This window comes from Scyliorhinus torazame, chromosome 6, assembly GCF_047496885.1.
Source record: "Scyliorhinus torazame isolate Kashiwa2021f chromosome 6, sScyTor2.1, whole genome shotgun sequence".
NCBI lineage: Eukaryota > Metazoa > Chordata > Chondrichthyes > Carcharhiniformes > Scyliorhinidae > Scyliorhinus > Scyliorhinus torazame.
The window spans coordinates 240,438,614-240,465,121 of NC_092712.1; the positions used below are offsets into that span (position 1 = coordinate 240,438,614).

General features: G+C 51.6%; 1 protein-coding gene across 3 annotated transcripts in view; it reads right to left on the bottom strand.

Moving 5' to 3' along the window:
- Positions 1–21,579: 21,579 nt before the first annotated feature.
- Positions 21,580–26,508, bottom strand: part of LOC140425352 (E3 ubiquitin-protein ligase MARCHF11-like) — a 363,309-nt gene continuing 358,380 nt past the window's right edge. For 2 of the 3 annotated variants that reach the window (XM_072509533.1, XM_072509531.1), the window contains exon 4: positions 21,580–23,995. In XM_072509533.1, the coding sequence (XP_072365634.1) occupies positions 23,670–23,995 (326 nt within the window). In that variant the 3' untranslated portion in view covers positions 21,580–23,669. The remainder of the gene's footprint in view (positions 23,996–26,508) is intronic. The other variant, XM_072509532.1, reaches the window with a different exon arrangement.

A 26,508-nucleotide genomic window follows, 5' to 3' on the forward strand; every position in this document is an offset into this window, starting at 1 on the left:
GGTGCTGGAATTGCACTAGTTCCATGTGTCACGGATGTTGGCCCATTATCCTGTCATGCATGAGGACAGTGCAACACCCCCATTCAGTCCCGGCATCAGCGCTTAGTCTCTCAAACAGAGAATTCCACCCTCCATCTGAGGAACTTCAGGGTGCTTTCTGCTCCGAAGGATGAAAGGCATGTCTTCCCAGGGCATTCACTGACCCATCACAATGACCCACAGCCGAAGAGCTGCTGAGTCATGGTCACCTTTGTGACTTACAGCTCCTAATGCACAGGAACAGATGGCAATGTACAACATTGTCGGAGAAATAGGTGCGCAGAGTGAGGGAAGGGTCCAGCAGGAGAAAGTGTGCCTTACTTTTACTGGATTACCTCAAGAGGGAAAGTAGCAATGGGGATACCAGAATAATGGAAGAAGGGGTATTCTGTCCTGTCAAAACTGGAGCTCTTTCTGAAACTAGGAACAAGATTAAACCATTCAGTCCCCGGAGCCTGCTCCACCATTGAACTCGACATCAATGCCATTTTCCAGCACTACCCCATATCTCTTGATATCTTTAGTATCTAGAAATCTATCAATCGCTATGTTGAATATACTCAATGACTGAACATTCACAATCCTCTGGGGTAGATTATTCCAAAGATTCACCACCCTCTGACTGAAGAAACCCCTTCTCATCTCAGTCCTAAATGACCAGCCAAGGTCAAGACTGTGTTCTCAACCCCAGCCAAGGGAACATCTTTCCTACATCAAGCCCGTTAAGAGTTTTCTATGTTTCAATGAGATCGCCTCTCATGCTTCTAAACTCGAGAGAATAAAGGCCCAGTCTCCTGAATCTCTCCTCATAGGACAATCATGTCATCCCAGGAATCAATCTGGTGAACTTTGTTTGCATTCCATCTGTGGCAAGTATTTCCAACCTTAGGTAAGGACAACAAAACAGCACAAAATACTCGAGGTGAGGTTTCACCAAAGCATTATACAATTGTTGCAAACCTATTGATTCCTGTGCTCAGATCCTCTTGCATTAAAGGCCAAGATACCATTTGCCTTCCCAAATGCTTGCTGCAGCTGCATATTAAATTGAAATAACTCATAAACAAGGACAACTTCTACGCCACGGGTTCTTTAGAGTCGCTGAGTGGGGACCTGTCCAGCATCTCCCAGACATCGGCGCACAAGTGCATCCGTGCCTTGACGGACGCCCTGTATGCACTTGTGGACCGGTACATCCAGTGCCCAGTGGACTGTGCTCATCAGGTAACCGGGCAGCAGAGTTTGCTGCCATCGCCAGGATGCCCCGGATCCAGGGGGTACTAGTGGTGTGCCTCAGGGGTCTGTGCTGGGACCACAACTTTTTACAATATACATTAATGATCTGGAAGAAGGTACTGAAGGCACTGTTGCTAAGTTTGCAGATGATACAAAGATCTGTAGAGGGACAGGTAGTATTGAGGAAGCAAGGGGGCTGCAGAAGGACTTGGACAAGCTAGGAGAGGGGGCAATGAAGTGGCAAATGAAATACAATGTGGAAAAGTGTGAGGTTATGCACTTTGGAAGGAGGAATTTAGACATAGACTATTTTCTAAATGGGGAAATGCTTCGGAAAGCAGAAGCACAAAGGGACTTGGAGTCCTTGTTCATGATTCTCTTAATGCTAACGTGCAGGTTCAGTAGGCAGTTAAGAAGGCAAATGCAATATTAGCATTCATGTCAAGAGGGCTAGAATACAAGACCAGGGATGTACTTTTGAGGCTGTATAAGGCTCTGCTCAGACCCCATTTGGAGTATTGTGAGCAGTTTTGGGCTCCGTATCTAAGGAAGGATGTGCTGGCCTTGGAAAGGGTCCAGAGGAGGTTCACAAGAATGATCCCTCGAATGAAGAACTTGTCATATGAGGAAGGTTTGAGGACTCTGGGTCTGTACCCATTGGAGTTTAGAAGGATGAGGAGGGTATCTTATTGAAACTTACAGGATACTGCGAGGCATGGACAGAGTGGATGTGGAGACGATGTTTCCACTTGCAGGAAAAACTAGAAGCAGAGGACACCATCTCAGATTAAAGGGACGATCCTTTAAAACAGGGATGAGGAGGAATTTTTTCAGCCAGACGGTGGTGAATCTGTGGAACTCTTTGCCGCAGAAGACTGTGGAGACCAATTCACTGAGTGTCTTTAAGACAGAGATAGATAGGTTTTTGATTAATAAAGGGATCAGGGGATATGGGGAGAAAGCAGGAGAATGGGGATGAGAAATATCAGCCATGATTGAATGGCGGAGCAGACTCGATAGGCTAAGTGCTCTAATTCTGCTCCTATGTCTTCTGGTCTTATGCCCATGGCACCAACCCCCCAACCCCCTCCACACATGTGGCACTGCGTCCCCCCACTCCGCATGATGGGCGGTACAGGGCTGCACCCACCCATGCACGTTGCATTGGCAGGATGGCCTCTGAACCTATGCCAACATACACCCAGCCGCTGGACTACAAGTATATGTCCGCCTAATAATGATCTTTCTCTCCTCACCACCCCCCACCTCCCCAGGAGAAGCGCATCTATAACAACCGGGAGCGTGCCAGGACCGGAGGGGATCCACCTGAATTGCGAACGCTCATCATTCATGAAGAGAGGGCCCTGGACCCCGCAGGCAGACCTGAGGACCAGGACGTTGTGGATGCAGAGATCGGGGGCGCACCACCAAGTGAGATACCCCCTTCCCCCCTGCCCTCATCCCCTCTTCCCCCCTGCCCTCATTGGCACTGCCCTCATCCCTTCATCCCCACTGCCCTCATCCCCCTTCCCCCCTGCCCTCATCCCCCTTCTCCCCTGCCCTCATCCCCACTGCCCTCATCCCCCTTCCCCCCTGCACTCATCCCCCCTGCCTTCACCCCCCCCTTCCGCCAGTGGGTATAAAGAGCAGAGCAGAGCGAGACCAGACGCAGGCACACAATGAGGGCAGCGAGTGTAAAGAGCATATTGAGACCAGCAGCAGGAACACAATGAGTGCTGTGGGTATAAAGAACAGAGTGAGACCAGCAGCAGGAACACAATGAGGGCTGTGGGTATAAAGAGCAGAGTGAGACCAGCAGTCAGAACACAATGAGAGCTGTGGGTACAAAGAGTAGAGCACAGTGAGACCAGCAGCAGGAACACAATGAGTGCTGTGGGTATAAAGAGCAGAGTGAGACCAGCAGTCAGAACACAATGAGAGCTGTGGGTACAAAGAGTACAGCACAGTGAGACCAGCAGCAGGAACACAATGAGAGCTGTGGGTACAAAGAATAGAGAGAGACCAGCAGCAGGAACACAATGAGAGCAGTGGGTATAAAGAGTAGAGCAGAGTGAGACCAGCAGCAGGAACACAATGAGAGCTGTGGGTATAAAGAGCAGAGAGAGACCAGCATCAGGAACACAATGAGAGCTGTGGGTATAAAGAGTGTCGTGTTGGGTGTTCCGATACACAAACGAACGAACATGGTTGTAGATGGTACAACTCTGTTTTATTATTCTGTACAATAATAACTATTAACTTCTGGCTGTGGTTCGTACTTCACCAGTTAACCTGTGGACCCAGCCCTAGCACTATCTTAGAGAGGCACTCAGCACATAGTGTATGTCTGAGTGGCACGCTGTGAGCTCTGTGCTCTGAGCTCTCTCCTGGTGGAATGAGCGGGAACTGTGGTGTCCCTGTTTTATAGTGCGTGTGCTCTCACTGGTGATTGGCTGTGATGTGTGTGTGTTGATTGGTCAATCTACCTGTCCATCAGTGTGTGCGTGTGATTGCACCATGATATGTTAATATGGATATCATGACAACCCCCCTTTTCACAAGGATATGTGCCGACATGGTAATAAATATTGGTGTGTACTGAGTGCGGCTGAGCATGTGTGTGCAATATTTACAACATGTACATGAGGCTAAACTATATACATAGGAAGGTGTCAGGTGCAACATAGCAACGAGGTTGTACCATAAACAAAACAAGTGCAATCACCAAATATCGAAAGAGAACTCCTGGAACGACAAAAAAAGACACACGTTAACATTATTGCATATGTTTTAATGCAAGAAGTATTACGGGTAAGGCAGATTAACTTAGAGCTTGGATTAGTATTTGGAACTATGATGTTGTTGCCATTACAGAGACCTGGTTGAGGGAAGGGCAGGATTGGCAGCTAAACGTTCCAGGATTTAGATGTTTCAGGCGGGTTAGAGGGGGATGTAAAAGGGGTGGCGGAGTTGCGCTACTGGTTAGGGATAATATCACAGCTGTACTGCGGGAGGACATCTCAGAGGGCAGTGAGGCTATATGGGTAGAGATCAGGAATAAGAAGGGTGCAGTCACAATGTTGGGGGTTTACTACAGGCCTCCCAACAGCCAGCGGGAGATAGAGGAGCAGATAGGTAGACAGATTTTGGAAAAGAGCAAAAACAACAGAGTTGTGGTGATGGGAGACTTCAACTTCCTGAACTGAAGAACATAGATTGGGGGCGGATGTTTGAGGCCAAATCTGACATGTGGGAGGCTTTCAAGTGTCAGTTGAAAGGAATTCAGGACCGGCATGTTCCTGTGAGGAAGAAGGATAAATACGGCAATTTTCGGGAACCTTGGAGAACAAGAGATATTGTAGGCCTCGTCAAAAAGAAAAAGGAGGCATTTGTCAGGGCTAAAAGGCTGGGAACAGACGAAGCCTGTGTGGAATATAAGGAAAGTAGGAAGGAACTTAAGCAAGGAGTCAGGAGGGCTAGAAGGGGTCACGAAAAGTCATTGGTAAATAGGGTTAAGGAAAATCCCAAGGCTTTTTACATGTACATAAAAAGCAAGAGGGTAGCCAGGGAAAGGGTTGGCCCACTGAAGGATAGGCAAGGGAATCTATGTGTGGAGCCAGAGGAAATGGGCGAGGTACTAAATGAATACTTTGCATCAGTATTCACCAAAGAGAAGAAATTGGTAGATGTTGAGTCTGGAGAAGGGTGTGTAGATAGCCTGGGTCACATTGAGATCCAAAAAGACGAGGTGTTGGGTGTCTTAAAAAATATTAAGGTAGATAAGTCCCCAGGGCCTGATGGGATCTACCCCAGAATACTGAAGGAGGCTGGAGAGGAAATTGCTGAGGCCTTGACAGAAATCTTTGGATCCTCACTGTCTTCAGGTGATGTCCCGGAGGACTGGAGAATAGCCAATGTTGTTCCTCTGTTTAAGAAGGGTAGCAAGGATAATCCAGGGAACTACAGGCCGGTGAGCCTTACTTCAGTGGTAGGGAAATTACTGGAGAGAATTCTTCGAGACAGGATCTACTCCCATTTGGAAGCAAATGGACGTATTAGTGAGAGGCAGCATGGTTTTGTGAAGGGGAGGTCGTGTCTCACTAACTTGATAGAGTTTTTCGAGGAGGTCACTAAGATGATTGATGCAGGTAGGGCAGTGGATGTTGTCTATATGGACTTCAGTAAGGCCTTTGACAAGGTCCCTCATGGTAGACTAGTACAAAAGGTGAAGTCACACGGGATCAGGGGTGAGCTGGCAAGGTGGATACAGAACTGGCTAGGTCATAGAAGGCAGAGAGTAGCAATGGAAGGATGCTTTTCTAATTGGAGGGCTGTGACCAGTGGTGTTCCACAGGGATCAGTGCTGGGACCTTTGCTGTTTGTAGTATATATAAATGATTTGGAGGAAAATGTAACTGGTCTGATTAGTAAGTTTGCAGACGATACAAAGGTTGGTGGAATTGCGGATAGCGATGAGGACTGTCAGAGGATACAGCAGGATTTAGATTGTTTGGAGACTTTGGCGGAGAGATGGCAGATGGAATTTAATCCGGACAAATGTGAGGTAATGCATTTTGGAATGTCTAATGCAGGTAGGGAATATACAGTGAATGGTAGAACCCTCAAGAGTATTGAAAGTCAACGAGATCTAGGAGTACAGGTCCACAGGTCATTGAAAGGGGCAACACAGGTGGAGAAGGTAGTCAAGAAGGCATACGGCATGCTTGCCTTCATTGGCTGGGGCATTGAGTATAAGAATTGGCAAGTCATGTTGCAGCTGTACAGAACCTTAGTTAGGCCACACTTGGAGTATAGTGTTCAATTCTGGTCGCCACACTACCAGAAGGATGTGGAGGCTTTAGAGAGGGTGCAGAAGAGATTTACCAGAATGTTGCCTGGTATGGAGGGCATTAGCTATGAGGAGCGGTTGAATAAACTCGGTTTGTTCTCACTGGAACGAAGGAGGTTGAGGGGAGACCTGATAGAGGTCTACAAAATTATGAGGGGCATAGACAGAGTGGATAGTCAGAGGCTTTTCCCCAGGTTAGAGGGGTCAATTACTAGGGGGCATAGGTTTAAGGTGAGAGGGGCAAAGTTTAGAGTAGATGTACGAGGCAAGTTTTTTACGCAGAGGGTAGTGGGTGCCTGAACTCTCTACCGGAGGGGGTGGTGGAAGCAGGGACGATAGTGACATTTAAGGGGCATCTTGACAAATACATGAATAGGATGGGAATAGAGGGATACGTACCCAGGAAGTGTAGAAGATTGTAGTTTAGTCGGGCAGCATGGTCGGCACGGGCTTGGAGGGCCGAAGGGCCTGTTCCTGTGCTGTACATTTCTTTGTTCTTTGTTCTTTGCACAACAATTCAGTGAGTCCAATGTGCAAACAGGCTCATAAGTCCAGTCTAGTAGGTGGGCGATGAATTCGGGTTGACCGCCTCAAGGGTGGGTCAGGATCCACAGGCTGAGGAATGGGCCTGGCCACGGGTGATAGAGGAATAGGCAGAGTGGCAGGAAGCTCCATGAAGTCGACATCAGGGACAACAGGAGGGCGTGGCATGGTGCTTGATCACGTAGCGAGCGTGGAAGCAGCCGAAGGGCCTGCCGATTACGCCGGCGAATGGAGCCAATAGGCATGCGAACCAGGAACGAGCGGGGAGCCATGCGGCGGAGAACCTCGGCAGTTGCCGACCAGCCACCCTCTGGTAGGTGTATGCGGATGTTGTCTCCAGGCGCCAGGGCAGGAAGATCAGTTGCCCGAGTGTCATGTGCCACCTTCTGCTGAGCACGCTGCTGTCGCATCCTTTGCAGTACTGGAGCGTGGTCGGGTTTAGGAACATGAATGGAGGGCACAGTGGTCCTGAGGGTGCAACCCATCAACAGCTGGGCTGGTGAGAAGCCTGTGGACAGTGGGGCCGAGCGATAGGCCAGCAGGTCTAAACAGAAGTCAGATCCGGCATCAGCAGCCTTGCAGAGGAGCCGCTTCACGATATCGACGCGTATTTCTGCCTTGCCATTCGACTGGGGATGCAAAGGGCTGGACGTCACGTGTGTGAAGCCATATGAAGCGGCAAAAGAAGACCATTCCTGGCTCGCAAAACAGGGCCCATTGTCCAACATGACGGTAAGCGGAATGCCATGGCGAGCGAAGGTTTCTTTACATGCTCTGATTACAGCTGATGATGTCAAGTCGTGCAGGCGTATGACCTCCGGATAATTGGAAAAATAGTCAATTATAATGACGTAGTCCCTGCCGAACGCATGAAAAAGGTCCACACCCACATTTGCCCAGATGGACATTACCAACTCATGGGGCAGAAATGTCTCAGGGGGTTGCGCCGGCTGAAACCTTTGGCAGGTGGGGCAGTTGAGCACCATGTTGGCGATGTCGTCGCTGATGTCCGGCCAGTACACAGCTTCTCGGGCCCTCCGCCTGCACTTTTCAACCCCGAGATGGCCTTCGTGCAATTGTTTGAGGACAAGCCGGTGCATGCTGTGTGGGATCACAATCCAGTCCAACTTTAGGAGGATGCCATCAATGACGACCAAGTCGTCCCGGACATTGTAGAATTGTGGGCACTGCCCCTTGAGCCACCCTTCTGTCATGTGGTGCATCACACGTTGTAGAAAGGGGTCAGCCGCAGTCTCACGGCGAATGTGGGCCAGACGTGCATCAGTATCGGCTTATTGGCCGATGTGAAGGCTACTTGTGCGTTGACCTGACAAACGAACCCCCCCGATTCGGGCGGTGTGCTCACTGCTCTGGACAGGGCATCCACGATGATGAGGTCCTTTCCCGGGGTGTAGACAAGTTGGAAGTCGTACCTCCGGAGCTTGAGCAGAATGCGCTGGAGGTGACGAGTCATCTCGTTGAGGTCCTTGTGTATGATGCCGACCAGGGGGCGATGGTCGGTCTCCACGGTGAACTGCGGAAGACCATACACATAGTCGTGGAATATATCGATGCCGGTTAACAAAACCAGGCACTCCTTTTCAACCTGCGCATAGCGCTGTTCTGTGGGGGTCATGGCCCGCGAGGCATAGGCGACCGGGGCCCATGATGCAGTGTTGTCCCGTTGCAGGAGTACCGCCCCAATGTCGGATTGGCTGGTATCAGTCGAGATCTTTGTGTCTCGAGTAGTGTCGAAGAACGCTAATACTGGGGCGGTGGTGAGCTTGATCTTGAGCTCCTCCCATTCCTTCTGGTGTGCGGGCAGCCACTGGAATTCCATAGTCTTCTTTAACAGGTGGCGAAGAGCCGTTGTGTGCGAGGCAAGGTTGGGAATAAACTTCCCCAGGAAGTTGACCATCCCGAGAAAGCGTAGCACTGCCTTCTTGTCTGCCGGCTGCAGCATGGCTGCAATAGCTGCCACATTGTCGGCATCCGGACGCACCCCTGACCGGGATATGTGGCCCCCCCAGAAACTTTAGCTCAGATTGGCCAAAAGAACACATGGCTCGGTTGAGGCGCAGGCCGTGATCTCGTATCCGTGCAAAGACACGCTGGAGACGACTGATGTTCTTCTGTGGTGTGGTGGACCAGATGATGTCGTCATCAACATAGACGCGCACCCCTTCGATGCCCTCCATCATCTGTTCCATGATTCGATGAAACACCTCGGATGCCGAGATGATGCCAAACGGCATCCTATTGTAGCAGTACCTGCCAAAGGGAGTGTTGAAGGTGCACAGCTTCCTGCTGGACTGATCCAGCTGAATCTGCCAAAAACCCTTTGAGGCATCAAGCTTGTTATAAATTTTAGCCCGGGCCATTTCGATCGTGATCTCTTCCCGTTTGGGTATGGGGTAGTGTTCCCTCATGATGTTATTGTTCAGGTCTTTCAGGTCGATGCAGATCCGGAGCTCGCCAGAGGGCTTTTTTACGCACACCATGGAGCTGACCCATGGCGTTGGCACCATGACCCGGGAAAGCACTCCTTGGTCCTGCAGATCCTGCAGCTGCTGCTTGAGGCAGTCCTTGAGTGGTGCTGGGACTCTACGACGTGCGTGAATGACCGGGGTGGCGTCCGGTTTGAGCCGTGTTCTCTAAGTGTAGGGCAGTGTGCCCATGCCCTCGAAAACCTCCTGGTTGTGGGCGAGGAATGAGTGGAGCTGCGCCCTAAAGTCTGCATCCGGGAAATCGGACGTGCCTTCTGGAGACAGAGTGTGTACCCGCTGAACGAGGTGGAGGATCTTGCACGCCTGTGCGCCTAACAGAGAGTCCTTCGAGGATCCAACTATCTCAAAAGACAGTGTGGCTGTGTATGAATTGTGTGCAACTTCGAGCTGGCAGGACCCCATGGCCGGGATAACATTACCGTTGTAATCGATCAACTGACAGTGGGATGGCCGAATCGGTGGTTTGACCTTCAAGGTGTGGAAGGCTGACCATGCAGTGAAATTGGCGGAGGCACCAGTGTCTAAGCGGAATGTGATTGGTGATCGGTTGACCGTTAGGGTGGCACACCATTCATCGCCCGGATTAACGCTGTGCACTGGCATCGGCTGGTGGGTCCTACTTGGGGACATCCGATTTCTGTCTATTACCGCAACGCGGAAGGGTTCCCGGTCGTCGGTATCACCGGTCTGTACGTCGTCAGGGTATGACTCGGTGTATGGAGGCTGAATGGCCCGCATGTCCCTGCGAGGCTGGCGGAATTGCGGAGCGTTGGCAGGTTGAGCTGCACGACAGCAGGCAGCGTAGTGGCCCATCCTGCCACAGCGGAGGCATTGTCGAGTTTTGGCTGGACATTGCCGCTTTAAGTGTGCGGATCCACAGTTGCCGCACGTCGTGACGTCATGGCATTCTTTGCGCCACCGCGCATGCGTGGTGCGGTCCGGCGTAGAGCGGCCTGCGCATCACGTCCCTCTGCGTCGACGTCCCCTCTTTTGGCGCGTACAAGCGCGGGAGGCCTCGGAAAGCGCGCGAAATGGCCGCCCTTGTCCGTGCTGCGGGCTGGGAGGAACTCGATCGACTGGACCCGCTTGGCCTCGTAGGACCCCTGCCATGCCGATTCGGCCGCCTGGAATTGGGAGTACGGGGTTGGTCGCGTTTTCGTGGAGGACGCAGGTTTCGATGGCGGTGGCTAGGGTGAGTAGCTTTATTTTGAGGTGCTGCTGGCGTAGGGTGTCCGAGGTGACCCCAAAAACTGTCTGATCCCGAATCATGGAATCGGAGATGGCCTCATAGCCGCAGGATTGCGCGAGGATACGGAGGTGTGTCAAATAAGATTGAAAAGGCTCATCCTTACCCTGCAGGCGCTCCTGGAAGAGGTACCTCTCGAAGCTCTCATTCACTTTGATGCTGAAGTGTTCCTCAAATTTTAGAAGGACCGTCTTGTACTTTGTCTTGTCCTCGCCTTCCGCGAATGCCAGGGATTTGTAGATGAGGATGGCGTGTTGCCCTGCCGTGGAGAGGAGGAGGGCGATCTTCCTGATGCATTCTCCCTGTCTGTTGCTTCTAAAAAGAGCTGGAAGCGCTGTTTAAACAGCTTCCGGTTGACGCCGAGATTTCCAGCGATTTGGAGCGGCTACGGCGGGCTGATGGTGTCCATGGCGCAGGATGGCGGATCTCTGAAGAGGTGCAGGCAGGTCTTACAGTCGCTGGTGAGTTTCCAGACCTGGTATCATGTCGTGTTGGGTGTTCCGATACACAAACGAACCAACACGGTTGTAGATGGTACAACTCTGTTTTATTATTCTGTACAATAATAACTATTAACTTTTGGCTGTGGTTCGCACTTCACCAGTTAACCTGTGGACCCAGCCCTAGCACTATCTTAGAGAGGCACTCAGCACATGGTGTATGTCTGAGTGGCACGCTGTGAGCTCTGAGCTATCTCCTGGTAGAATGAGCGGGAACTGTGGTGTTCCCTGTTTTATAGTGCGTGTGCTCTCACTGGTGATTGGCTGTGATGTGTGTGTTGATTGGTCCATCTACCTGTCCATCGGTGTATTTGTGATTGCACCATGATATGTTAATATGGATATCATGACAAAGAGCAGAGCAGAGTGAGACCAGAATCAGGAACACAATGAGGTCAGTGAGTGTAAAGAGCAGAGCGAGAATAGCAGCAGGAACATAAAGAAGATAGTGGGTATAAAGCACAGAGCGAGACCAGCATTAGGAAGACGATGAGCTCAGTGGGTATAAAGAGCAGAGGGAGACCACAGCAGGAACACAATGAGATCAGTGAGTGTAAAGAGCAGAGAGAGACCAGCAGCAGGGACATAATGAGAGCAGTGGGTATAAACAGCAGAGCAGAGCGAGACCAGCACCAGGAACACAATGAGTGCTGTCGGTATAAAGAGCAGAGCGAGACCAGCACCAGGAACACAATGAGAGCTGTGGGTATAAAAAACAGAGTGAGACCTGCAGCAGGGACACCTGTCACTGGCAACCCAGCTTGTTGCGACGCAGGTGTATATAGAATAGAGGGGTGATATGCATGCGGGTGGTTCGGTGGTGGGAGAGGTGAGTGTGTTTGGTCGTGTGGGAAGTGAAGGTGGTCGGTGATGAGGGGGTGCGGTTTTGTGGTGTCCGTGCCCCCCCCCCCCCAGTTGGTGAAACGTGTGTCAACAAAGGCGTCCCATGCCCGTTGGTCCTGCCAGTGGCGTAGTGCAGGCTCCCGTGCATGTACAGCCCCCATGTCCCGCCCATATTCCCTCTCCCCCTCCTCATCTGACGAGGCCTGCTCTTGCTCCTCATCCTCCTCCAGCACATCGCCCCTCTGCTGTGCGATGTTGTGGAGGACGCAGCAGACCACAACGATGTGGCCGATCCTCCTGGCCTTGTACTGGAGGGCCCCTCCAGAGCGGTCCAGGCTCCTGTTCGTGAACATCGGCCTCTGATCCACCGCTGCCCTTAGGGGACATGCACCTCATCGATGACCCTGTGGACCAGGGGCATCCTGGAGATGGCAGCGAACCCCGCTGCCCGGGCATCGGTCCACAGGGAACTGAATGTACCGATCTACAAGGGCATACAGGGCATCAGTGTTGGCGCTGATGCACCTGCGCACTGATGCCTGCGAGATGCCGGACAGGTCCCCACTCGGTGACTGGAAATACCCCGTAGTGTAGACGTTGAGGGTGACCGTCACCTTGACGGCCACCGGTAGCATGTGTCCTCCCTCACTTCCACGCGGTGCCAGGTGTGCCATCAGGTGGCATCTATGGGAGACGGTTTTCCGGCTCATCCGCAGCCTCCTCCTGCATGCCCAGTCTGGGAGGTCCTCGAAGGACATGCGGCGCCGGTACACACGAGGCCTCATCGGGCGCCTCCTTGGCAGCACCACCTGATCCTCGTCTAGTTCCTCCTCCTCGGCCTGTCAGGAAGGCGACCCTCCAGCCTGAGCGGCTGCCACCTGCCCCTCTGCAGCCCGTTCCCCTGCTGCAGCCTCCGCCTCCTCTCTGAGCCTCCCGCGCTGATGCTGCCACAGTGCTGCATGCAGGGCAGCGGCCCCTGCCACGGCGGCCAGCATCGCTGGATGGTTCCCAAACATTATGATCTGCAGGGGGTGAGGGGACACAATGTTATCATGGCGCATACACCCGTGCACAACCAGGTACCATGGGCTACATGGTGGCTCAGTTGGCACTGCGCACCCCGGCCACGCATATCCCCCACCCGCGCCCTGTTGGTGTCCCCGCTCCTGGCGCCCGTCCCTGCTGTCAGGGCCACTGTTTGATGGCACTGGGGGCTGCCGTCAGTGTGGCCCTGGGTGGTCCCTGGTGGGTGTCGCCAGTTGGGTGGGGTGGCCGTGGAGGGGGTCGGCAACCACCCATATGGCTGTTAACCCTGCGTTGACCCAGCACCCGATGTGGGTGGCCAACAAGATGGCTGCCGTAATGGCACCTGTTACGTGAGCACCGCCCTATCATGTCTGGGGCTCCCGACTGCCCGGCCTGGTTCCCCCCTCACCCCCCGCAGACAGCATGGCCAGTGTCCGTTTCGGGAGCCCGCAGTCACTCATGCCAACCCATAACTCCTCCCGCAGCTGCTTCAGCCAGCACGCCAGTATCACGATTTTTTAATAGGTGGTTAGCACCATGCCGACGGGACTTCGGCCCATCCAGGTCGCAGAGGCACTCATGCATCGGAGAATCGGGCACCTAATGTGATTTTCCGGGCCGCGGGGCGGGCGCCGCAATTCTGTTGTGTTGGGGGTCCAGAGAATCGGAAATCGGCACGAAACCGGCGTCAAAGCCGATTTTGGCATCGGAGCCGATTCTCCGGCCGACCGCCGATTTCGGCATCGGAGCCAATTCTCCGGCCGACCGCCGATTTCGGCATCGGAGCTGCGGAGAATCCAGTCCAATATGTTGAAAGGGGAAACGGAGATAAACAACTTTAACTAATTTGTCAACTATGATTTTCTTTTCACAAAACCATGCCAGAGATTGCCTAGGGAGCTTTGGGCCAAGTACCGGCAAATGGGATTAGGTAAATCAGGTATTTTTCATGTGTCGGTGCAGACTTAATGGGTTTAAAGGCCTCTTCTGCACTGTATTTTCTGTGATTCTGTGATCCATCTGTCAAGTCACCATTTTGACTGGGCGTCCCGTTAGAGAGGTCCCACCCCTTCCTGCTACACAATTCTGCCCCCCACCCCCATGTTTTGTGGGTTTCCCCCTGCAGGGGTCCCTTTATTTAGAGGGTCTCTGGGAGGGGTCTCTTTTTTGGGGGGGGTTCTGAGGGGTTCCCTTTATCATAGAATTTACAGTGCAGGAGGAGGCCATTTGGCCCATCGAGTCTGCACTGGCCCTCGGAAAGAGCACCCTACCCAAGCCCACACCTCCACCCCATCCGCACACCTCCTCCCTATCCCCATAACCCCACCTGCCCTTTCTTGGACACTAAGGGCAATTTAGCATGGCCAATCCACCTAACCTGCACATCGTTGGACTGTGGGAGGAAACTGGAGCACCCGGAGGAAACCCATGCAATCACGGGGAGAACGTGCAGACTCCACACAGACAGTGACCCAAGCCGGGAATCGACCTTGGGACCTTGGAGCTGTGAAGCAACTGTTCTAACCACTGTGCTACCATGCTGCCTACAATGGGGGTGGGGGGTGGGGCAGCACGGTAGCACAATACTCTCAGGGGGTCCCTTTGGGGTGGGAGTGGAAGTTAGGTGGTGAGAGCTGGTTGGGTCTGGAGTAGTGGGAGTTGGATGGTCAAGGGAGGAATCGGAGGGTTGTGTGATCAGCTGGTGGGGGATAATCTGGTCAGTTGGGGGATTCGGAAGGAGTTGGAGGGTGGGTGTTGTGAGGGGGAGTTGGTACGTGCTAGACGAGGTTTCAATCAGATTAGCATTTCCTGGATAAGTTAGTAAGTTGAAACCGTCCAAAGTTTCCAACTCAAAATAGAAAATCGTGGGAGCAGGGGGATTGGCCATCAAAAATTCAAAATTCCCAGAACATTCCCACAGGGTCATTGCATTGGGACTTCTGAGGGGCCCCAATGTGAATCTCGGGACTGGTATATCTTATCTCCGATTATGCAAAGACTGGAGATTCTGGGTTAATGTTTTCCTTAGTCACCACACCGCCCTTCTTCCTACCAACACCTGCAGCATCTTGCTCTAGAATATTGGTCGCAATGCTGAGTTTCTCTTTTAGAAAACCAACATTGAATTCAATCGTATTATGGTCACTTTCAGGTCAATGTTTCCTTACTGTTAAACAATTAACTAAGTCCAGCTCATTAGTCATTAATAAATCTAGTCTGACTGGCTCTCTTGTTTCTTCTGGAACATATTGCTCCAAAAAAAATCATCCTTCAAAGAACTGCCATTGCACCAATGGACCAATGGCATCCTTCTGGCATGGATCATCCTCTGATTCTCCAACTGCTACAAATTACTTAATTATTAATCTCACCTTCTGTGTCTATTCGCTCAGGGATTTGAATTTACCAGTTCCACTGTGAACTGATTATTTGTGCTTAGGTGCTGTCTTGGCCAGCAGTTCTGTAGAGAGGAAAACAATCTGTCCCTCATAGTGACATGTCTATGTAGTCACAATAAACCAGTGACATCGCCTCAAAAAGCCCCGTTTTCGAATCTTCAGAATTAATTCATGTGTAACAAAAAATTATGAAATATTTTCAGCTATAATTGGCTTAATTTTTCCAATTGCATGATTTATAAAGGATTAAAACACATTTACTATTAGGTTGCTGCATTTCTCTTCAGAAGAAAGAAAGTGAACTCCTCAAGAGCCCTGGAATGCTTCACAACTCCTCTGGAGAGCGTAGTATTACTGTCGAAAGATTGCAGGTTCTGTCAGAGTTGTTCAGGCTATATGATCTTAGCTTTGACCTGGTGGGTTGTGGTGGAACAAAGAGATGGGTACATGAGACATCCGATACAGGGAAACGGGGCAAGGACAAAGCAATGCTCCAAGATCCTGAAACTGCCCTCACATTGTTGTCAGATCCCTGGCCGAGAAATGGGAGAAAGATTCAACATATATTTTGGTCTGTCTTCACAAAAAAGGGCACAAATAACCTCCCAGAAATGTTAGGGAGCCACGGGTCTAGTGATAAAGTAGAATTGAAGGAAATCAATATTACTAAGAAAATGTGGGACAAGAATGCTGCAAAATTAGGCTAACAAATCACCTGTCAATCTATATCCTAGAGTATTAGAGCAAGTGTCCCAGAAAACATTGGATGGATTAGTGGGCATCGTCCAAAATTCAATAGACTCTGGAGCAATCCCTACAGATTGGAGGATGGCAAATGTAGGGCGGGATTCTCCGTCCCGGAACGCCCAGATTGGGTTCCCGGATGGGATGGAAAATGGGGCGTTGAGAAAAAAAATCGGGATTGAGGCCGGGCGCCCACCCCGATTGTGATGCTCCAACAACCGCCCCACCCCCACGCTGGCGGCAGGAACGAGGTTCACACTGCAAGCCAGCGGGGATCATGGCCGATTTGCATCCATAGGCCCAGCGCCCTATGCTTTGGACTTCCAGAATTCTCTGATCCCGGGAATCACGTGGGCACAGATCACTTGTGTCTCTCCCAGCATGACCCTGGCGTGGTGGACCTCACAGTGGGTCAAGGGGGAAACAGTTGCCCCATTGGCCCACCGTGAAGTGCACCATGCCAGGGCCTGGTTGATAGAGACCATCCAAGCCCATCCGAGGGCAAATCCCCCCAACTGCCTGCCCACCCCTCCTCGACCAGACTGCCCCCCCCGAACCCCCCCCCCCCACTGGGACTTCTGCGAACCCCTATAATAGGGAGACTGCCCACAGGGACCCCTGTAATAGGGGGGCCCTTAAAAGGGACCCCTGTAATAGGGGGACCCCCCCACAGGGACCAATGTAATAGGGAGACTCCCCCACAAATATCCCCCCACCGACTCTACCCCCCCCACACAGACCTCCCCCTCCACCCCCTGCAAAAAGGAGACACCCAGTCCCCTGTCTACAAGCTAGAGAGCAGTCCAGACAGGGCAGTATGAGGAAGTACAGCTGTAATACTTACCTTGCAGCACCACATGTCCATTCCACAGGGAGAGCAACTGTGACCTCTGCCTGGTTCCCACAGATCCATTAGCTGCAAGCCATTCGGGCCGCATGGGTGGGTTGGTACTGGACCCCCCCTCCACAAGAATGCGCCTGGCACCTCCCTCTTCGCCCCCCCCCACAAGAATCTGGCCCACCCATGTCCATGCTGCCACCCACTTCCCATTTCCCCCACAAATGGCCCATCACCCCAACCCCCCTGCCAAAACCCCCCCTCCACCCCCATGATGAATGACGCATGTGGCCCACGAGAGAAGATGGCCCACAACAGATGGAGGGAGCCCAGACGGGCAGTGGGGTGCCGGACATCAGAGTCTTCACCCCCTAGGAAGAACGGGCCTGGAGGTCGCGGGGGTGGCCAAGGGCAGATCAGTCACCAAGGGAGAGGTCGGTGTACGGCACAGAGGGGAAGATCCACCTGCCCCCATCCAGATGACCTGTCATGAGTTGTTAATGCCATACAGAAGGACTCATCCCTCCCACTGACCACATGTCCATTCACCCGCAGAAACCTCATCCGTCAATGCTGAACAATCCAGGCTGATCCCTCCGACTGCCTCGCATAAGAACACCTCACAGGAGAGCTTCAAGAATGTCACCATCCATGCGCACAGCTATCATCCCCACTCTCCACCAGCGTAGAGGCACATACATCTAGTGGACCTGCAGTGGACAGGCTTCTGGGGCAGATTCTGGTGAGCACCACACAGTTGCTGGTGCACATCAGGTGGAGGCAGAATGCCCAGGTAAGACAGCAGTTAGAGGTTTGCTGGATCCCGGAACCATTTGGATCCCAGACAGATGCTGAGCCTCTGAACCAGGTTTACTCACGGCTGATGCAGCCATGTGATTCTCCAGCATCCAGATTAGCGACCCTCCAGCAGGTCCATAGCTGACTGGAGGAGTCCCAGAGGCTATGGGCACGGAAAATGCCGATGGCAATGTATGGAACCGAGGCTAAAACTGTTGGAATGGCGACCGCAGTGGAGAGCCTGGTGCACAATGTCAGCAGCATGAGTGAGGTGTCCAAGGCCAGGCTCAGTCAGTGACGACCATGGCTGAGCTCCTCGACAGCATGTCCCAGTCACTGGGGGACTTGACCCAGTACCAGCTGGACCTTGATAAGGCACTGCATGACCCAGTCTCAGGTCGGCATTGCCAAGACCCTCCAGAGCACACTCCGGTTGCATGTGGGCATAGCTGAAGCGCTGCGGGTCATGTCACAGTCTCTGGTCTTGGTCGAGGCACTGCAGAGCGTGTCCTGGTTGCTGGGGAATGTGTCCCAGTCACAGGTGGACATTATCAGGGACTCTAGAGCATATCCCAGTCACTGAGGCGCATTGCTGAGGGTGTCGACACTGAGGTGCAGACATTGGTTGGGGAGCCGCCAGGGCTGGCAGAGCTAGATATCGCAGGGGAAACCGGAGCTCGATCCAGCTGCCCCTGCATCCCGAGGTAAACCCCTGGGCCCTATGGGATCTGACTGGGAGGAGGGGGCGCTGAGTGCAAACCTGGAGCCACCTGACAGAGTGGTGATGGTGGCTACATGCTCCCCCAAGACCCACCCCACTGACAATGGCATGTCTTGGAGTCAGCACCCGAAACAGGATGGCACTGCGAGGCATGTGCTGCCGGCAAATGCACAAGGGCCCTCCAGCCCCAGATGCTAGTTGCATCGAAGGCCACAGAAAGCGATGGGCAGCAGGCTGCTTCCACCTCTGATGTGCATTCTGGGGACACAGTTAGACGCAGTGGTTGAGCACGGAAGGCTCAGCACATCGGGGATCACCTAGAGGGCACTGGGGGTGGGGGGTGGGGGTGGGGGTGGAGGGGTAAGATAGGTTTGGGAATGTTGTGGAGGGGGATAGGGGTGGGGCGAGGGTCTGGGAGTTGTGGGGAGAGTGGCGTGGCATCATAAGGGGATTGGGACAGTTGTGGACATGTGTAAATTATTAAAAATTGTTGACCACAACCAATATGACACCTCTGGCACTCGCTTTCCTCCGCAATGCGGGCTGAGGACTAATCCCATGCCCATATCCCCGGACAAGGAGTTCCTGGTCCCCCCATTCCACCCCCCCCCCCACACCATGTGCAGCAGTTGGGTGTAAGCGAGCACTCAGGGGTAAGACTATGGCATTAAATTACGAGTACCAGTGCTCAGGTCTCAGCGGGTTATCAATCCCGCTGCCCTCGATAATGACCCTCTGACAGTGCCGACACAGTCCCATCATCATGGAGTGATGGTACACAGATCCTTGGAGGGTGAGGAATGATGGGGGAAGGTGAAGGGGGAGTGGGCAATAGGGGAGGAGGAGGAAGGTTGAGGGATAGGGGTGGGGAGTGAGAAGGAGGGGTTGGGGAGAGAGGGAGTGACGAATGAGGTCACGTCCTATGTGAAATGGGTGAGGATGAGGAGTTCCCTGGCACTCCGGGCTTGCTGGACCCTCACCGCTGTCGCCTGTCCTCCATCCTCTGGCTGATCCTGCGCGCCCACCCTGGCCTTGTCCTCCATCCCCTCCTGGTCCGGCACCTTCTCATTCTCCTGGGAGTGGCCACATGTTCCTCCCCCTCCACCTCCAGTACGTTGCCCCACTGCAATGCCAGGTTGTGGAGGACACATCAGACCAGCCCAAAGCAGGCGACCCTCTGGGGGGTGTACTGCAGTGCACCACCAGGGTGGAACCGCATCTTGAGGAGTCCGATGCACCGCCTCATGACACATCCGATGCACTGCCTCATGACACACTATGTGGCCTCATGGGCCTTGCTGTATTGGGTCTCCGCTTTGGTCACTGGGCTCCATACTGGCGTCATTCGCCAGGTCCTCAGCAGATACCCCTTATCCACCATGAGCCGACTGGCCATCTTGGGATGGTCCTCGAAGAGGCCGGGGATGTCCAACTACCCCAGGATGTAGCTGTCGTGCACACTACCTGGGAATCGATGACACATGTGCATGATCTTCATGTGGTGGTCACACACAAGCTGAATGTTCAGGGTGTGGAATCTCTTCCTGTTAATGTTGGGCCCTACCTGACGGTCTGGTGCGCGCAAAGCGTCTTGCTTGCCATCTATTAGCCCCATGACCTGGGGCATCCTGTTAATGGAGGAGAATCCTGCTTTCCGGGCATCTTGTTGGGCTTGGTCCAGGCCAAAGTTTATATAGTCTGCTGCCCAGGTAAACAAGGCATCCATGACTTCACAGATGCACTTGTGAGCTGTAGCTCGTGAGATGCCGCACAAGTCCTCGCTTGAGCCCTTGAATGACCCTGAGGCGTAGACGTTCAGGGCTTGCCAGCCCTCAGGAGCGGGTATTCTTCTCCTCCATGTGGTGCCAAGTTCACAAGGACATGGCCCAGGTGCCGCACCATTCCCTTGTTGAGGCGGAGCCTTCTGCAGCACATAGGTCTTCCCGGCAGTCTTAACTTCTCATCAGATCTGGGTAGATCTCGCGAGGCATTGGAATCAGAATCCTGCCCAAAATGGGCATGACCCAAGTACAAGGGTGCCTGGGTGGCATTGCCTTGGGTCAGGGCCCTAGGTGGCACAGGGTAGGTAAGAAGGGGCCTCTGGGAGTTTGAGGGAGGCGGCGACGGGTTGGGGTCCTGGATGGGAGGGTCTGAAGAGGGGGGGGGACTCCCAGGGACATAGCAGAGGCGCCGCACTGTCTCCTCGTGGAAACCCAGCTGGTTTCACACATCTTTTCTCGCCTGATTTTGGGAGAATTGCACCCTTTGATAGTAACCCCCGAAGTAACCCCCAGGATATTGGCAATGGGGGATTCAGCAATGGCAAAGCTATCAAATGTCACTCTCTCATGTTGGAGATGGTCATTACCTGGCACTTATGTGGTGCAAATTCACACAACGCTGCAAAGACTAAAACCGTAGCCATTTCAGGGCGGCATGTGGCACAGTGGTTAGCACTGCTGCTTATAGCGGTGAGGACCCGGGTTGGAGAATCCCGGCCCTGGGTTACTGTCCGTGTGGAGTTTGCACATTCGCCTCGAGTCTGCATGGGTTTCACCCCCACAACCCAAAGATGTGCAGGGTAAGTAGATTGGCCAAGCTAATTTGCCCTTTAATTGGAAAAGAAATAATTGGGTATTCTAAATTTATTTTTAAAAAACCTCAGCCAATGTTTTCCCAAGCTCAGTGAGATAACCAACACTAGTCAATTGTGTAAAGATTAGCCCGGCGAAGGATCTTGCTAATGTGGAAGGAGGCGAAGCCCCCCAGCCTGGGGAGGCCTGGATAAATTATATAGCTGGGTTCACAAAGTTGGAGAGGATTAAGTTCGCCTTGAGAGGGTCTGCGCAGGGGTTCTACAGGCGGTGGCAACCGTTCCTAGACTATCTCGCGGAGCGTTAGAGGAAGGTCGGTCAGCAGCAGCAGCAACCTTGGGGTGGTGGGGGGGGGGGGTGGGGGGGGGGGGTGGAGGGGACGTCCTGGGAGGGGGGGGGAGGGGGGAAAGGGGGGACTGCCTGGGAGGGTGGATGAGCAAGAGATAACATGAAGGGTTGGGGAAACTGGCACGTACGGGTGAGGGCCAGTGTACAAATTTGTGTAAATATATCATTTTGCCATGTATATATCTTGCTCTGCGCGATTTCTCGTTTTTTTTTTGTTACGAGGGGGGGGGGGGGGGTTATTGTTTGTAAGGGAGAAAAATTGTGTTAAAAAACTTTAATAAATATATATTTTTTAAAAATTGTTTAAAGATTTAACATTTTATTAAATTAAACAAATAGAAGGACATATCAATGGCACTGCAGCATCCAAGCTGTCATCTTTATTTATTGAACTGCTAAAAATTACATTATAATGTACACAAATGAGTAAGTAAACCAGTCTCTCAAAGCATAAAATAACTTTACCTTTCTTCCAATCACATGATCAGTATAATGCACTTGCTTATATTATGAAGACACTTTATATGCACTATATCTGATATCATTCTGCAAGGATCTGAGGCAGTTGTTAATACGGGTAAGGCACCCAGGCTTACATATACAATACTCATTATTAGGCCTTCTGATCAAAAGAACTGTTTATACAACATAGTTAACAGAAGTAAAGGATTTAACACAAGCTCTGGGTTCAGGTAACCTGCATAAGACTCTTCAGCCAAGGATAGCACAATGAATCAGCAATTACCCGTTCAGCCCTGGGTCTGGATTTGAATTTAATCCAGATAACAGCTAGGAGAGGTTCATGTAAAATAATTTTAGGCTGTTTCACTTCCAACTCTGAGTAGATTCCAGGTTCCTGCGTGTGATTTCTCATAATTTCACCTTGATCATCACACTAAATTGTTCACCTGACTCAAAAAGAGAACAAAAGATATGTTTGGGAATAGAAAATGTCAAAAGCTGCGCTAAAATCAGGTTTAAGGCATATTGTTAAGACAGTGTAGTGTGAGCTTTACCCTGCATCTACCCCTCGCCAGTGCCTCACCTCAGAATGGGAACTTTGAATACCAATTTTGAATCTGAAAAAACAGGACATTTTTCCATTTTCTAACATTGGTTTCTCTAATGAGTACAACATTTTCCAAATTTAAGCAATAGTATTTGGGAAACAAACCATTTAAATTTCACTCTGATTTGTCACTGCTTGGTAACTGGTCCCTATTTTTTTATTCAAAGCATGTTATTCAGTTATGATTTTGCAAGAAACTTTGTGGAATCTTTTCAAAGTAATATTTTTGAATTTTGAAGTCTGGATTCAAACATATGGGGTGGGATTCTCCACGAACCGGCGGAGCGGACATCCGGCGCCGAGGAGTGGCGTGAACCACTCCGGTTTCAGGCCGCCCCAATGGTGCGGATTCGTCTGGATCTTCAGGAGCTAGGCCGGCGCCGGAGTGCTTGGCGTCACGCCAGCCAGCGGGGAAGGGTTTGGCGCCACCCCAACGGGCGCCGAAGCGCCTCTGCCGGCCGGCGCGAGTTGGCGCATGCACGTGTGCTGGCGTCATCCCAGCTCATGCGCAGGGGGGTTCAGTGGGCCCCGATCGCGGGCCAGGCGAATGTGGGGGCACCCCCCGGGGCCAGATCCCCTACGCCCCGCTGAGGACTCTGCACACTGCCCGTGGAGCCAGCTCATGCGCAGGGGGGTTCTTCTCCGCACCAGCCATGGCGGAGGTTGACAGCGGCCGGTGCGGAGGGAAAGAGTGCCCCACGGCACAGGCCCGCCCGCGGGTCGTTGGCCCTGATCGCAGGCCAGGCCACCGTGGGGGCAACCCCCGGGGCCAGATCCCCCGCGCCCCCCTGAGGACTCTGCCCACCGCCTGTGGAGCCAGGTCCCGCCGGTAAGGACCTGTTATGATTTACGCCGGCAGAACACGCTGAAAACGGGCAGCCACTCAGCCCATCGCGGGTCGGAGAATCGCCAGGGAGGCCGCTGCTAGCGGCCGCCGACTGGCGCGGCGCGATTCCCGCCTCCGCCAAAACCCCGGCACCGGAGAATTCGGCAGCCGGCGGGGGCGGGATTCACGCCAGCCCCCTGCGATTCTCCGACCTGGCGGGGGGTCGGAGAATCCAGCCCATTACTTTTAAGTAAGGTATTTTGGCAATGTATTTTTGAAAGCTATTAATTGCAGTACACATGAAATACATTTGCATAAATTATTAAGCTACAAACAAAAATCAACTGACATTCAATGTCTTAAAAATATATATTTATATATATATTACAGTAGCAATCAAGTAAGCACCATATCAAAAGTGCATGCATTTTATAAAAGTATTTTAAATATATTACATTTATTTACCCTGTATATTTGTTTGATCTTACAGCACAAATGTAGGAATAACCATTGCCCAGTCATTAGGTTGTGAGGAATATATTTTCATACTGTTGTTACCCTCATTACTACCTCAGCAGAACTGTTGTCATCATACTCCTCGTCATGTGGTCTGAATCGTGTGAGTAAATGTAACAAAGTGTAGCTGCAGTGAAATCCTTCAGACATTAACCGTGTAGAACCAACAGATCTTTGTGTTCTGAATTGATTCAGAGAGGCCCAAAAGGTCGGAATGGCAGAGCTTCCAGCATTGCCGCTATTGATTTCTACATCCTTTGCTTTGTCATAATTTAAAACGGTCCAGTGTAGATTAACAGCTCTCCAGCGTTTAAATACTCGATATATTGCTGCTCCTTCATGAACAATTAAGCCTGTTAAAAGAGTATGAAGTAAAAAGTATGAAATTATCATCAGGAATGTGATTACAGTTCATCTTTGCTTTACAAGTGTAGCACCACGGCTCTATTAATAACGAACACCCTCATTTACCTAAATGGAAATTATCTGTAGAGCACCTCTAATCAAATAAATAAATGTGAACATTACAGAGAGATACCAAGATCTATATAGCACATTGTGGTTACCTGCAATTCAATCAGCAAATGAGCAGATTGTGTAACAAAAACAGAAAATTCTGGACAATCTCAGCAGATCTGACAGCATCTGTGGGGAGACAACAGTTTTTAAAAAAATTTAGAATACCCAATTATTTTTTTCCAATTAAGGGGCAATTTAACATGGCCAATTAACCTACCCTGCACATCTTTGGTTTGTGGGGGTGAGACCCACGCAAACACGGGGAGAATGTGAAAACTCCACACGGACAGTGACCCAGAACCGGGATCGAACCTGGGACGTCGGCGCCGTGAGACAGCAATGCTAACCACTGCACCACCGTGCTGTCCAGGGAGACAACAGAGTTAACAAAGAACAAAGAACAAAGAAATGTACAGCACAGGAACAGGCCCTTCGGCCCTCCAAGCCCGTGCCGACCATACTGCCCGACTAAACTACAATCTTCTACACTTCCTGGGTCCGTATCCTTCTATTCCCATCCTATTCATATATTTGTCAAGATGCCCCTTAAATGTCCCTATCGTCCCTGCTTCCACTACCTCCTCCGGTAGCGAGTTCCAGGCACCCACTACCCTCTGCGTAAAAAACTTGCCTCGTACATCCACTCTAAACCTTGCCCCTCTCACCTTAAACCTATGCCCCCTAGTAATTGACCCCTCTACCCTGGGGAAAAGCCTCTGACTATTCACTCTGTCTATGCCCCTCATAATTTTGTATACCTCTATCAGGTCGCCCCTCAACCTCCTTCGTTCCAGTGAGAACAAACCGAGTTTATTCAATCGCTCCTCATAGCTTATGCCCTCCATACCAGGCAACATTCTGGTAAATCTCTTCTGCACCCTCTCTAAAGCCTCCACATCCTTCTGATAGTGTGGCGACCAGAATTGAACACTATACTCCAAGTGTGGCCTAACTAAGGTTCTATACAGCTGCAACATGACTTGCCAATTCTTATACTCAATGCCCCGGCCAATGAAGGCAAGCATGCCGTATGCCTTCTTGACTACCTTCTCCACCTGTGTTGCCCCTTTCAATGACTTGTGGACCTGTACTCCTAGATCTCTTTGACTTTCAATACTCTTGAGGGTTCTACCATTCACTGTATATTCCCTACCTGCATTAGCCCTTCCAAAATGCATTACCTCACATTTGTCCGGATTAAACTCCATCTGCCATCTCTCCACCCAAGTCTTCAGACAATCTAAATCCTGCTGTATCCTCAGACAGTCCTCATCGCTATCCGCAATTCCACCAACCTTTGTGTCGTCTGCAAACTTACTAATCAGACCAGTTACATTTTCCTCCAAATCATTTATATATACTACAAACAGCAAAGGTCCCAACACTGATCCCTGTAGAACACCACTGGTCACAGCCCTCCAATTAGAAAAGCATCCCTCCATTGCTAACGATTCGAGTCTGGATGACTCTTTGTCAAAGCAAGAGATAACTGAAAATAAGATGAGATTTATACTATTGTGGTGGTGGGGGCGGGGGGGGGGGGGGGGGGGGGGGGGGGGGGGGGGAGTTGGATTGAGGGCCAGCGATAGGTGAAGATTGCAAAAAAAACAAAGGGAATATAAATTAGTGGTGGTAATTACCAAGAAGAGAGCTGATAATAGCACATTAAGAGATCAGAATGTGTTAATGGAAGAACAGGGGTAAGCAGTGTGTCAAAAGACAACTTGGAACAGGAGATTGATGGCCTAAGTGGAGTGGGGTTGGGGGAGGGGAGACAATGGTGAGGGACAAAATTCACAAAAACAAAAATGGGGTGAAGGTGGAGGACAGTTCACAGTCTGGAGTTGTAGAGCTCAATGTTATGTCCGGAAGGCTGTAACGTGCCCAATCGGATGATGAGTTGCTGTTCCTTCAGTCTGCGCAGGCTTCACTGCAACATTGCAGCAGGCCAAGGACGGACATGTGGACAGGAGAGCAGGACAGTGAGCTGAAATGGCAAACGACAGGAACGTCTAGGTCCTGTTTGCAGACTGATGGTGTTGGGCAAATCGGTCACCCAGTCTGCGTTTAGTCTCTCCAATATAGAGTTGACCGCATTGGGAGCAGTAAATGTAATAGACTAGATTGAAGGAGATGCACCTGAAATGCTGCCTCACTTGAAAAGAGTGTTTAGGTCCTTGGATGGTGAGCAGCGAGGAGGTAAAGGTGCAGGTGCTGCACCTTCTGCGACTGCAATGGAAGGTGCCATGGGAAGAGGGTGAGGAGTGAACCAGGGTATTCGAGAGGGAACGGTCCCTGTGGAATTCTGAAAGGGGGAGTGAGGGGAAGATGTTTTGGTGGTGGAATC